The 14,609-nt window shown below is 39.8% G+C and overlaps 1 protein-coding gene across 1 annotated transcript in view; it reads left to right on the forward strand.

The window, feature by feature from the left end:
* Positions 1-4,038: 4,038 nt before the first annotated feature.
* The window catches only part of TSPAN2 (tetraspanin 2), a 56,766-nt gene continuing 46,195 nt past the window's right edge, over positions 4,039-14,609 (forward strand). Inside the window, exon 1 of the mRNA XM_026712996.2 lies at positions 4,039-4,227. Within this exon, the coding sequence (XP_026568781.1) occupies positions 4,159-4,227 (69 nt within the window). The 5' untranslated portion in view covers positions 4,039-4,158. The remainder of the gene's footprint in view (positions 4,228-14,609) is intronic.

A 14,609-nucleotide genomic window follows, 5' to 3' on the forward strand; every position in this document is an offset into this window, starting at 1 on the left:
TTGTTGTGTTTTTTATGTTAAAAAAATAATAAAAATTTATAAAAAAAATAAAATAAAATAAAATAAGTATCAAATTGAAAGATTTAGCAGAATGAAAAGGTATAATCAAATAATTAGAAACAGGAAAGATTCAGTAGGTATACAGAATTTATTCTGAAGTGTTGTATCTGAATAAATGTATCACCTGCTTTTAAGGAAGGAACAATTCTATATTTCCATCTCAGGCATGATAATGCATTGATTTCTCTCAAAAGATAGTTCATAAATTGTGCAAACTAAAAGGGCTGGAAAGTCCTACCACATTCATTAACAGGAAACTTTCATATTCAGCTTCTTTTCAACTTCCTGTTGAACTGACTCTCATGTTCTCTTTTTATGCAACAAGAAGTTTACTTCACTTTATTATGATAGGACTCAGCACTTGTATTAAGGATAAGAAATGGTGCATCTTCTAGCACTTACAAGATCCTAGCAAAGGTAATTAAGCAACAGATCTGCGACGACAAGCAAAGCTATTACTAAAAGCCAATATGAGTTTATCAAAAACAGATCATGTCAAAAAATCTTATTGTATTCTTTGACAAAGTGAATAAATTAGTGACCAGCGAAATAATGTGGACATAGTATACTTGGACTTTGATAAGGCATTTGACAAAGTAGACTTACTGAACAGCCTACAACTTACTTCTTGGTAAGATAGAAAATTTGGGATAGACAGCATCCAACCTCCAGCTGGATTTGTAACTGGCTGACAAACTACATTCAATGTATACTCCTCAATGGAACTATATCTACATGGAGGAAAATATGCAGTGTGGTACCCCAAGGTTTTAATCTTAGGCCCAGTACTCTTTAACATGTTCATAAACCATTTAGATGAAGAGGTAGAAGGGCAATTCATCAATGTGGAGATAACATCAAGCTAGGAGGAATAGCCAACACTTTAAAAGAAAGGGTCAAGATCCAGAAAGGTCTTGCCAGACTTGAACACTGCCCCCTATTTAACAAAATGAAATTCAATGGAAAGAAAGGTTACACTTAGGCAAGAAAAACCAAATCAGGTACAAATAAGTGGTACCTGGCTCAATAGTAGTAACTGTGAGAAGGATCTGGGAGTCCTAGTGGACAATCACTTAAATATTAGCCAGTAATGTGCTACAGCTGCCAAAAAAGTCAATGAGTCCATCAACAGAGACTAGTATCAAGGTCACATGATGTATTAGTACCACTAATTAGTACATCACAGAGAAGAGGGGGATAACCTACTCTCTAAAGGACTTGAGGGCAAGACAAGTAACGGATGACAACAGATCCAACTCAGAACTATGGAGAAATGTCCTGATAGTGAGAACAATTGATCGTTGGAATGGCATACCTTCAGAAGTTATGGGTGCTCCAATACTGGAAGTTTTTAAGAAGAGATTGGACAGCCTTTTCTCTTGAATAATATTGGGTCTCTTGCTTGGGAAGGCTTTGGACTAGAAAATGTCATTTCCAACTTTGTTATTCTGTATTCTGTAACTGATCATCTGAATAAGCTTTTGGGTTCAGAAAGTGGATTTTAATTATTTCATCATGTGGGAAAAGTTATAGAATTTATCTACCAAATTCAGTTGTTCAGCAATGTTTATTAGAACCAAATTAAATATCAGTAACTGATGCAAGTCGTTCATGTCTTTCATATTTCTTCAATTCCCTTAACCAAGACTTTTTTTAATTTAAACTGTAAATTAGAAGGGTGGTGTATTTTTAAAATTGTGCCTTTACTAAGAATAATCCAACAATGATTTTTCATGTATATACAGGAACACCAAGGACTGAGTTGATCTTTTAATGATAATTAGTTTGTATAAGGATGTGGCTGTAAACAAAGTTTACATGCCAGATGATGAAACTTTCCAGACTGCAGAACACTTTTATCAGAAAACCTTTCTGTGAAGCAAACCACATAGAACCGTTAGAGCACAAAACACAAAACTCCTAGATAAACCACTTCAGATTATGTCCTGTCATTTCTATGTGCAGACACCAAATACTTATATCTTATATATGAAAGCATTTCTTCTTCTAGGAATTTTAATTTGGTAGCAAAGCATGTGTTCTATATTTAATTCATAGCTTTTTGAGATAAGCAAAAGTTAAACTATACTGAGGCATTCTAGTCCTCATGCCATCTAGTTCATGCCATCTCATATTCTCATTGAGCTGCCTTCTATGACCTTGAAAAATAACAATTTGAAGTATCTTTTAAAATAATCTGTTTTACAGAGTCCCTTAAAAATTATATCAACAAGCTCCATACTAGCCTTTATTTTGCCACAGTACTTAAGAGGGATGTGTGAGCATGAGAACATTTTAGTACAGCTGATTCCTAAATGGGAATTGCTTGTTCTCGGAGATGGGAAAATGCCACACCTGATCCAGGAAGTACCATGTCCCACCATGAAGCAAGCAAGTCCAATTATCCAGCTGTGCAGCCACCACAGAGATTTTTTTTTCTTCCCTCTTGATGATGGAAAGACAAGCAGTTGCATCCTTCTTTCCTGTCCTGTGTTTCCCTTTTGAGAGGAAATTCAAGCCATTATGCCCTGCCTTCCAAGCGCATGGTTTAAAAGCAGCGGAGGTGAGAACAGGCTGATTCAGCAGTCGTAATTCAGCCCCTTGTGATAAAGCATGGTGGCAGAACTCGTCTTCATGGGTCAAGTTTTTCTTAAATTAGGGAATATGTGGTTATTAAGTTATTATAAGAGCCAGTTTGGTGTAGTGTTTAAGGTACCAGGCAAGAAACTAGAAGTTCTAACCCTGCACTGAGCACAAAGCCAACTGCGTGTTCTTGGGCCAGTCACTCTCAGCTCTAGAAAGGAGACAATGGCAAACCACTTCTTAAAATCTTTCCAAGAAAACTGCAGGGACTTGTCTAAGCAATCACTAGGAGTCAATACCGATTCAAAGGCACCCTCCCCAAATGCTATTATAAGTCCCCAAATAAACCAATAGTGTTCCAATTGCTGCTTTAATTTAGATATCAAACCACAGACTTTAATATATTATTGTGGTAATTAGGCATACAAATCCAACTATATTCTGAGACTATTTCCCCTTTTAAAAACATTCATTAAAAGCAGTGACCTCTTTTAGTACTATCCAGTATTAGGGTAAAATGAAAATTTGTTACAAATAGAAAAGTGATGCTGTGCATAATGCTGTAAACCAATTTTTCTCCCTAGGAAAATAAAATCCAGTTTGCAGAAAGCTTTTATTTTTAATATGAGAAAAGCACTTTAAAACAGCATCAAGGTTTGCAGCTGCAAACTTTCTTCTATTTCCTGGGACACGTGAATTTAACTACGGTCTGTTTAAATAATCCAGTTTTCTGCAGCTCGGAGCTATAAACCTCCCGGTGTCAGCATAGGCTAAAATGATGAATTTGTTTTGCTCGACTGTCTTGTGGGAGCACAACTGCTATGTGGACTGGGTAGCTTTTATTCCCCGCCTCATCTGCCATCATCAGGCTTCTGTATTGTGTTCGTCTGTGAGTCATTTTCACAGCCTTTCACACAACGGCTGTGAAAGTCTGACTCACAGACAACCACAATACAGAAGTCTGATGATGGCAGATGAGATTCTGCCGAAACGTTGCTACAACTTTAAAAGCACACCTATAATGACGTGGGAAAATACTCGCACAAAGCTGAATACCATATATATATATTTTCAACGGATCCTGAAGAGAGCAAAGGAGGTGCGATATCAAGGGACGAGTCTAGCGCCAAAATGTAATCTTGAAGGCGGTTCCCACGAGCAGAGTTTTGCCTCAAGGCGGACACGGTTCCCGCCAAAGCGCATCTCGTCCCGTCTCGTCTCGGTTAAGACAAAAGAAAAGGCTGGCACATTTCTCGGCCCCCTCGAGCCTTTTTTTAACGTTAGAAGCCGAGTCCCGGCGAAGTCTCTGTTGGGAGCGGAAGGTCAAAGGGCCCTCAACAACCCGCAGCTCCGCCCCGCCTCCTCCTCGCAGGCTCCGCCCTTGCGCCCTCCCCGGCTGGAAAGCGGCAAGCGGTAAAGGCGCCTGCCGCGGCTTCTGGACGAGAGGGACGCGGGGCTTGTTCTTGGCTGCTGCAGGAGGAGGAAGCAAGCCCGCGAGGAAGAGCCGCTGCTGCCATGGGGCGAGTGCAAGGAGGGATGCGCTGCGTCAAGTTCCTGCTCTTCCTTTTCAACTTCATCTTCTGGGTCAGTGCGGGGCCGGAGGAGCGGAAGGCGGCCGGGGGCTAAAGATTCAGGGGGTGAGGGAACAGGGTGCCAGCTCTGCTCTGTGGATGTGTATCCGTGCGTGTGCGCGCGGTGTTGAGCAGGAACTGTGGCGTTTGTGATGTTGAAAGAGACGACTTCGTGCCAGGCTTTTCCTCCGCGTGGGGCGGCTGCTGATCGGGCTTACCTGTTCGGCGCTTTCCGTTGTGCAGGTACTCCGCGAATTCCCGCTGCTCCCTGCAGGCGAGCATCCTTCCCCACCCGGAGCCTCGCCTTTGGGTTATAATCCGAAATAAGAACAACAAAGGCGAGCGATGTTGGAACCTCGGGACTCCGCAGGGAATAAACGAAAGGGTAGCTGTTGCACACTCAGACTAGGGGGTGAACTGGAAATAAGCGTTTGCATACGGTGAACTGAGATGTGTGCAGTGGCCTTCCTCGGAAGCCAGCAACACCGGGGATCCCACAGATGCCAAAAGCCTCCTTGTCTTGGATAACATTTCCCATCTTCCCTAGCCAGGGCAGGGAGAGGCTGCCTAAGATGCTGGGCACAGGTATGCTTGCCAGTTCAGTAAGGGGGAATGCCAAGAATCTGGGTGCATTAACAATAATATCCTCATAGGGCAATATAGGTCAGTTTGCCAAGACCTCCCAACACCTACCCAATAGTGGTGTGTTTCCAAAATACTGGAGTAGAGGATTACTCTTCCTATTATCTGAAAGTGGTCAAAAGTCACTTTTACAAGTCTTAAATAGAAATACGTTGTATCTAAGTGTTGGTCAAAACGCTACAAAGAAGCCAAGCTACAATTTATTAGCTTGGTGATTCTTTCTGATGGCTGTTTTTCTCTTAAATAATGCTAACCCAGACTAATAACTTTACCTTAAGATAGTGCTAAATGGAGATGATGTGAATTATAGTTTAAAACTTAAGGGAAGGGTAGATATGGAAAACTGCCCTAGCGCTCTATGATTTATTGGAAGTTTGGGCACGAAATATTTTTGTGTGCCTTTTACTACTATACTTTCTTGTCCAAAATATCTCTGTTAAGGGTATATTTGAGGGGTCAAAAAAGTCAAAATGGCAGCCACAACTGCACAGAGTTCTTGCAATAGTTCCCATGCAGTAAAAAAAAAAAAAGAGGTGGAACTTCGATCAAGTGGTCACCATCATGACTGTTTAACCCACCCACATTAGCTAAAATTTCTGCATTTTTAAACTGAAATTTTAGATTTTTGTAGGGTTTTTTTTTTATGTAAACTGAAAGGGGTTTCTGGATCAAGGAGAAGAATAAGCATGCAAGGCTCTTTCCTTGAGTAGCATCAATTGGTTATCTTTATTCAGCCCCCAGATAACATCATTAATTTATAATCTGCAATCAAATTCTGTTATCGATTATTAGCTTTTGGGGACAGCAAGATTTTTTTTTAAGAATCGTATGTTCGGTGGACTAATATTCTGCCTCCGGCACTATGATCACATTTCTGATCTGCTAATTTCAACAGCTCTATTGACAGAGTAGAGGAATAACCATGAGGCCGAGTTCATTTTAAGTTATATAATTAACATAAGTTTGCTTTTTATCTTGCTAAGTGTTGGACTTAAGCTTGTGAAATTTTCCAGTGAGCATGAAAGAATCCAGTGCTTTGAAATCTCAGCCAGACTGTTTCTATTAATAAAAGAATGTCTTTTCACTTTTTATCCCCAATTTTGAAGAAACAGGCATCACTTTAATTGTTGGGAAACATCACTCTATAACTTGTGTATTCATCTTATTTCATACTAACATCAACCTTGGGGGGACTTTCACTGAAACCATAGAAACAACAAAGGAAATAAACAACCACAATGGGGCGCATTTGTTAATCCTTGACACCCTTTTCTATTAACATGTTCCGCAGCTATTTGGCTTTTTGTGCTTGAGCAGTGCAGCTAATCACCAATTTAAAGAGAAACAAAAACAAACAATTCTGAAGGAAGCCATCATTGAATTTATAAATATGGTTATACATTACATAAGTATGGATTGCATAAATATGCACTTGCCCAGTGTGACTTTTTCATTACATAATTAGATTTGGAGGCCCTGATTGTGGCTCTTTGCATCATATCAGTGATCAATGGAGTAAATAGAAATATTACAGGTTGACAGAATATGGTTTTGCATGTCTAATCAAATGTAACCTCCGCTGAATTCAAAGGAACATTTTCATTGATATAGGACTATAGCCTTAATTTTCTATTTACAAAATAGGAACATAAAATATCTCAAAGCTCAGCATGCTATTGCCAATAAACCAAGATCCATATCCAGAAAAGTCTGTATTTTGTCACAGGTAAACTAAAATGAATCTGTGTTTATTATTCCCTTTTTACCCCTTAAAAAGTAGATAATTAGATTAGGATCAACAAAGAAAAACATCCTGAATGTATATGCAAAACTTTTTTCTAAGATCTCAAAAGGGTATATACCAAAAGGGAATACCATAACTATTTATACTCAATATTTATATTCATTGCCATTTTCTTCTATGAATTTCCTTTAGTGGATGGCCTTTGATCATTCCTAAAAATAGGAATATTTTCTCTGAAAAAATAATAAAACATTGTGATTAGTCTATGGGACCTGACCTTTGATATACTCTATTTATTGTATTGTCTTTCCCTTCTTGAAAATGGGCTTGCAGTGGTGAGGTTAGCTGAGAACTGCAGTTGCAATGACATCTTAAACAGGAGTTGTTCAAAGATTTGCATTTTTATAGACACACATAGACACATACAGTTACAGGCACCCCAAATCTAGAAAGCTAAACAAAGACTTAAGTTTGCTCAGCTAGTGATGCCAATTAAGGTAATACAGCTTATTCTACTGTAGAGGGGAAAATGTACCAAATCCCCTGCACATCACATGTGGAAATCCTGCATGGCATTCCTGGTTGCGATTGTTTAACAATTTATTTTCCATATATTTTGAGCTTACAGTCCTACTCAAAAAGTCTAGAAAGCTGGTGTTTTGAAATATGAATGTAAAGTCTTCCAGAGCTCTGCCTACTATTGCCATGTACAAAATTACATCCTTTGATCATTCCAGGATTCCTAATAGTTACTATTTCTTCTTTTCTCTTCGTAAGAACTCTTTTCTGCTTAATGTACAGACAGTGCTCTCATTTAACCTCCTTGGAAACTTGGCAGTAGCTCTTGTATTCATCCTCTCTCCTGTTCACTAACTGCTCCATTTATCTGATGAAGTGGAATGTCAATCACAAACCTTTACACTGTCATCATCAGTTTGTTTATCGTTAAGGTATACAAGACACCACATTGTTTCTGCTTTCAGAAGCAATCACAGCTATCCCTTTGAAAACCCAGGCCTTTCTTTTTTCAACAGCTTTTTTGAAATATATGTCTGCAGAGAGGAAATATGGGAGTAAAGCAAAGGCTTTTGGTCATTCCTTTTGTTCTTTGCAAAGCCTTGCTGAAAGCAAAAAGACTGAAGTTTAAGCTGTAGGTGGGATTTGACACCCCATTAAACAAAAACATGGAGAATGACTGCTCAGCTTGATCTTATTACCTCACAGCAGTGTGGACAGGAGAAGAACTTGCCATTGAACCATAGCTGACAATATGTTACAGTCAGACTGTTATAATAGCATGGAGAAGAACATTGTGCTATGGAAACAATTAGAAAGTTATGTAATCTGATAACATGGCAGGGACTAGTAGTTTGAAAACAACAGGTAATATTATTTTTACTTTGTGCTTTTATGGAAGCCTTGGTCAGGTAGAGAGATATTAATACTTTTAGATCAGCTTATTGCCACTTGAGCTTTTAAATCATTTGGATTTTGTTTCCTTCAGATGAAAAAAAATACCTGTAAGGTCCCATAATGTACCAAAAGTGGAGTAACTTTGGGGCTGTCCAAAACATGAGCTGTCCATCTCTGCCCACTGTCACATTTTTGTAGCAGTAGGCCCACCTCTTCCCTTTTTTTTCCTGTCTCTACTGGCAGAGCTTGGGCACTTCTTGGCCATGGGAGGCACCGTGCTGGCCACCAAGCGGCTGCCCATGCTGCTGCTGGCCTCGGAGGGGCTCGTCTCCCTCCTGGCAGGGCGGGTGGAGGGCGGGGCATGCCAAGAGCTTGGCCCCGATTGAGGCCACAGACAAGCAGACAATGGGATGGACAGGGCAGAGCCGGTGGTAGCTGCCCAAACACTTTTCGCCCAGCTTGTCTGCTTTCAAAGGGGACACTTTGAACTGAACTAATATCTCCATTTCAAACCATCCCCTTTGCAAGACACGAAGCTTTGAGTCTCTGTCATTTCTCCATCTGGGCAAAATGTGCTTGGTTGTCTGTTGGGCATTTGGGAACAAAGTGATTTGGTCCATTCCCAAGCACCCCATAGGTCAGTGGTTGCCAACTGGTAGGCCGTGGGCCACAAAAATTTTTTGGTGGGCTGCAGAGAAATCTCACCCCCCAGAGCACCCCCCCCCAAAAGCAATTAATCCAGGCTGCACAGAAACACAAGGCTGCCCCACCCACATGGCCCGCAGGAGCCCTCCCCACCCACTCACTCCTTACCTGGCAAACTTGCCTGCTAAATTGCTATTTTTCCAACCATCAGCTGTTCTGCTGTGCCAGGAGATTTAGATTAGCTAGGAAGCAGAAAATGGTTGGATTTCTTGCTTTCTAGCTAGTCTTTAGCTCTTCGGCTCTGCTTGTGAGTACAGCCGAACCTCCCTTAGGACTGAAGGTTTGCTTGGAAGCAAATTCAGTGCAGACTCACAGCAAGCAAATTTGAGAGACTGAGCTAGCCGATGGCAGATAGATAGATCACTGAATGATTCTGTGAGCAACTCAGTCTGCCTGCTTTATCTGATTTTGGGTAAAAGTTTCTCTTTTTTATAAAAAAGTCAATATTTACATACATGGTGTGTTGTGAGTTAATTTTGTGAGTTTGCTTGCAAGCAAATTTTATGTGACAGACTGAGCTAGTGATGGCACATAGATAGATTTCTGAATGAATCTGTGATTCTGTGAGCTACTCTATCTGCCTGCCTGCTTTGCCTGATTTGGGGTAAAAGTTGCTCTTTTTTAATAAAAACATTCAATATTTATATAAATATTTATAATATTTACATACAAGCCATGCCCAGCCAGTCACATGACCACCAAGCCACATCCACAAATTAGGCCACACCCACAGAACCAGTTAGTGGTCCATGGGGTCTAAAATTATGAGTTTGGTGGTCCCTGAGGTCCAAAAGGTTGGTGACCCCTGCCATAGGTGACTAAACACTTTTCACCCAGATGGAGAATTGACAGAGACTCAAAGCTTCGTGTGCTTGCAAAAAGGATGGTTTGAAATGAAGCAATTAGCATCCCCTTTGTAAGCAGACTTGGTGTGCCTGGGGGCAAAAAGTGCACAGTAGAGCCAGGCAGAAGCAGAGGCAATCCCAACCTGCTGCCCACTCCGTCCCACCATTTCTTGGCTTGCCTACAGGCACACCAAACACCCTCCCACACGGGGCATTGGGATCACCTGCCTCCCCATCCCCAGTGCCTCTGCCTCTGCCTGCTGCTGGTGCCACCATGGAAGCCTCCCGTGAGCCTCCCATGAGTCAGGCAGTTGTGCAGCACATCCTGATCACCTGTCTGCTACCTCCACGCCTCTGCCTCCATGCTGGGACTTATTGGTATTTGGACTGCTCAAGGGGCTGGAGGGCTGCAGTTGTGCCAGACACCGTCAGCCCCTGTATGCTTTCCAGCTTTTGTGCTGGCCACGCCCATCCCCCCAGGCTTATTTTCAGGGTACGGCTTATATTAGACCCACCCCCCCAAAAAAATCAGGATCTTATTTTTGGGGAAACATGGTAGTAGTTTGTAGTGGGTTTCTGAGATGTTCTTGATGTATGGCAGTATTATTCTTTTTAGCACTTCTGTTGGTTCTTCTATATTGGGTTGAGTGGTAAAGCACTTTTTGATAAAGTTGCATGGAAATCTATTTTGTTAGAATATGTTATATACATGCTCTGTTTCCCTTTTCTGCTGTTCAGAGCTGCTTTAAAGATGTTGTTGATGGTTCTGTGGGTGTTCTCTAAATGATCTTTTTTATTATGGTGAAGTTGTATACATATCTGATCTATATTTTGGATTGTATTTATTTTTATCCACCTTTATTATTTTTTATAAATAACTCAAGATAGTGAACATCCATAGTATTCCTCTTCATCCTATTTTCCCTGCAATCACTCTGTGAAGTTGATTGGGCTGCCTGGCCCAAAGCCACCCAACTGGCTTTCACACCTGAGGGACTACACAACTCACAGTCTCCTATTTTCTAGCCCAGTGCCTTAACCACTAAACCATACCAGATATCTTTTCAGAATGGATATGCTTCTTTGAAAAAAAAGGGAAAAAAGTCTAACTCTCAGAACAGGATTCCTAATAAAGTCTCAACAAGAATTGTTATGAAACAATAGGGTAATACAAATTAGACACTAGGATTGAGAATAAATTCCACCTGTGCTTTTAAAGTATTTGGTAAAGTTACTTTAATTCCAAAGAAGGTTTCTAGGTATCATTTGGAGACATCCAAAATCAAAGGTCTCCAAACTTGGCACCTTTAAGACCTGTAGACTTTAACTCCCAGAATTCTCCAGCCAGCTGGCTAGAGAATTGTGGGAATTGAAGTCCACAAGTCTTAAAGGTGTCAAGTTTGGGGACCCCTGTCCTAAATCTTAGAGCACTTAGAGCACCAAGACTTACTGCCTGTAGGAAAAAAAGAAATTGCTGAGTAGCTGCTAAAAAAATGACTCTCACACATGTCTCACACATGCTTCTATTGTTTTTCTCAAAGCATATACTGAGAAAATCACTACCAGTCTGCATGAGCCTTTACACAAAATATTATAAATCAAAGCATTTATGACACTTATTAGTTATTTGTGAAGCCTCATGTTTTGAAATCTTCATGGCTGTCCTGGAAGATAATTAGCTTTAATCACAGGTAACATTCTTCAGATTATCTTTGCTAGAAAGTGACAGTAGAAAAGGGCTGTTAAAGGGCAGGTAGATAGTGTGAATCCGGACATTTAGCCTGGATGGACCCCTTGACCTGATTCATTGAGGTTCTTCTTATGTTCTTGAAAGCAAAGTGCTTTACATATTTTGTGGCAAAGGAGCCTTTAATTACATTGCTTTAAGAGCAGCAACACCTCATTCAAATAATGACATTAATCCATTTAAGCACGCCTAGAACTATAAAACATTCAGAAGCAGGCACTCAGCTGAAGTTGTATGTGTTTGATGTATAGTATGTGATATTCAGAAACCTGGGAGGTAAAAAGGTTTGAAAAAGTCAAGTTTGGTTTGTTTTTAAGAAAAAAAAACATGTAAGAACTAATTCAAACTTTCTACTTAGCTTATTACTAAAATGGGCCACCCACATAGAAACATTTAAGACTTTGAGGAATGAATGAATGAATGAATGAATGAATGGGTGGATGGACCCATGGATGGATGGATGAATATTATTGGAACTATTGTGATGACCAAAGATTTCCAGAAGGGTTTTTTTATTGTTTCCCTATACCTGAAGATCTGATAAGAAGGAAGGACATCCAAATGCTCCCCCAGCCCCCACTATCTGGGGAATATATTACATTATTCATATAATAACCTGGTTCACCTGGTATGCTAACAAATGTGGGCATCATTTGAGGATTAGGGCCTTCTGATCTTCTGCAAGGCTACAGGAAAGCATTTAGCAATAGGATGATGTCATTGGAAGGAATGAAGCCATTTTTTTTTTCATCTTCTTTGAGAATAAAGCTTCTTAATTCTGAAGGTAAAAGAATCTGCCACCCAAATTCCTACTTTATAATTCATGGATTGCCATGAATAGGGGTGGTGGAGCATAGTGTAGTAGGGGTGCAAGGCAGAGCATAGGGCAGCCAAAAGGTCAGATATGGGGTTGCAAGGACTTGAAGTGGAAGTGAATGCAGCAAGATAGGAGAAACATAAGGCCATAGCCTAATGATAGTGTGATCCTGGCTTAACAATCGCAACTGAGAGTACTAATGCTGCATGATCCAATTTGGATGGGTCACTGGGGCCACAGGTTTAATCTTCTGAGCTTTTGGACTTCCAAGTCCATCTCAGATTGGATCCTGCATCGTTATCCTGGGACATGTATATTTGCCTTCATTCATGAGTACCAAAGCTGTTGTTGACAGATGGTGTGGCCACATGATGTGTCATCTAACAACTATTTAGTGATGAATGCTCAAATCCCAGTTAGGGTGGTTAAACTAGGATTATCTGTACAATTGTTTTTTTAATAACCATGATGCAGTGTTAGACAAATCATTATCTCTGTCATTCAGTTGCACTTCAATACAATTTGGAGTATTTTGCATATTCTCAAAGTATATGATTGTGTAAATCTATGATCTTTCTTTTTACTGTTAGAAAGATATGCAAGGTTGACTCAGCCTTCCATGGTTAGTAAAATAAAGACCCAGATTGTGGGGGCAATATGCTGACTCTGAAATTGTTTAGAGTGTTGTAAAGCATTGTGTAGTGGTATATAAGTCTTAAGTGCTATTGCTACTATGTATGTATGGAAAGATGCCTGTATCCTATTGGTTTATGATCTGATGAAATACATTTTTGTACAGTGCCTTTTCTCTTTTACCTGAGATCACGTTTTTTTTTTTACTAAACATTAATGTTTGTTTCTTATACTGTTTGTTGTGTTAGGATTCAAAAGCAAAAAGGTATTCTGGAGTGTGTGGAGACTCACACACAACACTAATGGTTAAGTCCTTATATGGACCATTTCCTTTCCCAGGATAATACTGCAGCAGCCACATGATTCCAGGAAAAGATGTCTCTTATTTAAGAAGTTGCAGATAGATTCTGTTAAGGAATTGAAGATAGATTTATATCCCCACCTGTTCCAAAGAATCTTTTGCTTCCAAATCGAAAGTGCTGGTTTTAAGTGCGTTTGACCTGGCATGCTCCCTTTGTATCTGCTTGGCACACAAAGATTGCTTTTTAATAAGCCTGAGGTTGTACCAAAAGTTCAGAATTGTACAAGCTATGGTATTCTCTGTGATATCCTATGGAAGTGAAGGTTTGTTGATATAATGACATGATAGGAAGAATATTGGCTTTTGAACTTTGGTGTTGGAAGAGACTCTTGAGAATAACATGGCCACCAAGAAAACAAGTCAATGCATCATTGGAAAAATCAATCCAGAGTTCTCAGTTGCGGCACAAATGACCAAGCTCAAATTATCCTACTTCAGACACATTATGTGAAGACATAACTTTCTGGAGAAGGCTCTAATGCTGGGATTGGTGGATGGGAAGAGAAGAAGAGGATGACCAGCAGCAAGGTGAATAAACTCAATTGCAATGGCAATGAGTACCCAATTGAAAAGACCTGAAAAAACAAGTTAGGGATAGATCATCATGGAGAAAATCTATCTATCTATATAGTTGCTAAGAATCCACAACAATTGGATGGCACATAAGAAAAATAATAATATATCAAGGGAGTTACAGGTAGTTCTCGATTTAATGACCACAGTTACCAGTGAGTTGCACTGATTTTACGAACGTTTTTGCCATTGTTGTTAAGCAAATAACTGCAGTTGTTGAGTGAATCATGCAGTCATTAAAGAGTTTCCCCATTGGCTTTTGCTTGTTAAAAGCCAGCTGGGAAGGTTGCAAATGGCGATCAAATGACCCTGGGATGCTGCAACTGTTGTGTCACTTTTTTTAGTGCAATTGTAACTTTGATTGATCATTATACAAATGGTTGTAAGATGAGGACTACCTATACTAAGCGAACAGAGGTATAATTTGCTTTTTTCTCTAAAAATATATTCTTAAATAGTGTATAGTATATAGAGCTTATCTGTTTATTTAATCAGTGACATCATTAAAATAAACTCCATCTAATGCCATGTCTACCAGGTCACATGCCTATTGGATATGAAGCACCACTCAGTGCCATCAAGAACAGCTGCTTGCCAGCCCTAAAGTTAATGATTAAGCTAACTTTCCCCTGCAGTACATTGACCTCTAGTAACATTAGGGCTTAGCTGCATTGAAAGCCTTTATGTTTAAGCAACCCTTTTTTTTTGCACTTTTATAATAAAGAAAGCTCTAATGAAATCTTAATTTTTGTGGAGGTTTTAAAATCAGTGTCTGCAATGCATGAAAAAATAAAGCTACAGCCTTTATTCATTTATTTATTTTTGACTAGGCCTAACCCTAATTAATGCCATTAAACCTGCCCTATAATTAATGATTAACATAACTCTCTTCTTGAATATATCATCCATGGATAA

The sequence above is a fragment of the Pseudonaja textilis genome, chromosome 3 (assembly GCF_049901715.1).
Source record: "Pseudonaja textilis isolate UNSWEBS1 chromosome 3, rPseTex1.2, whole genome shotgun sequence".
Lineage (NCBI taxonomy): Eukaryota > Metazoa > Chordata > Lepidosauria > Squamata > Elapidae > Pseudonaja > Pseudonaja textilis.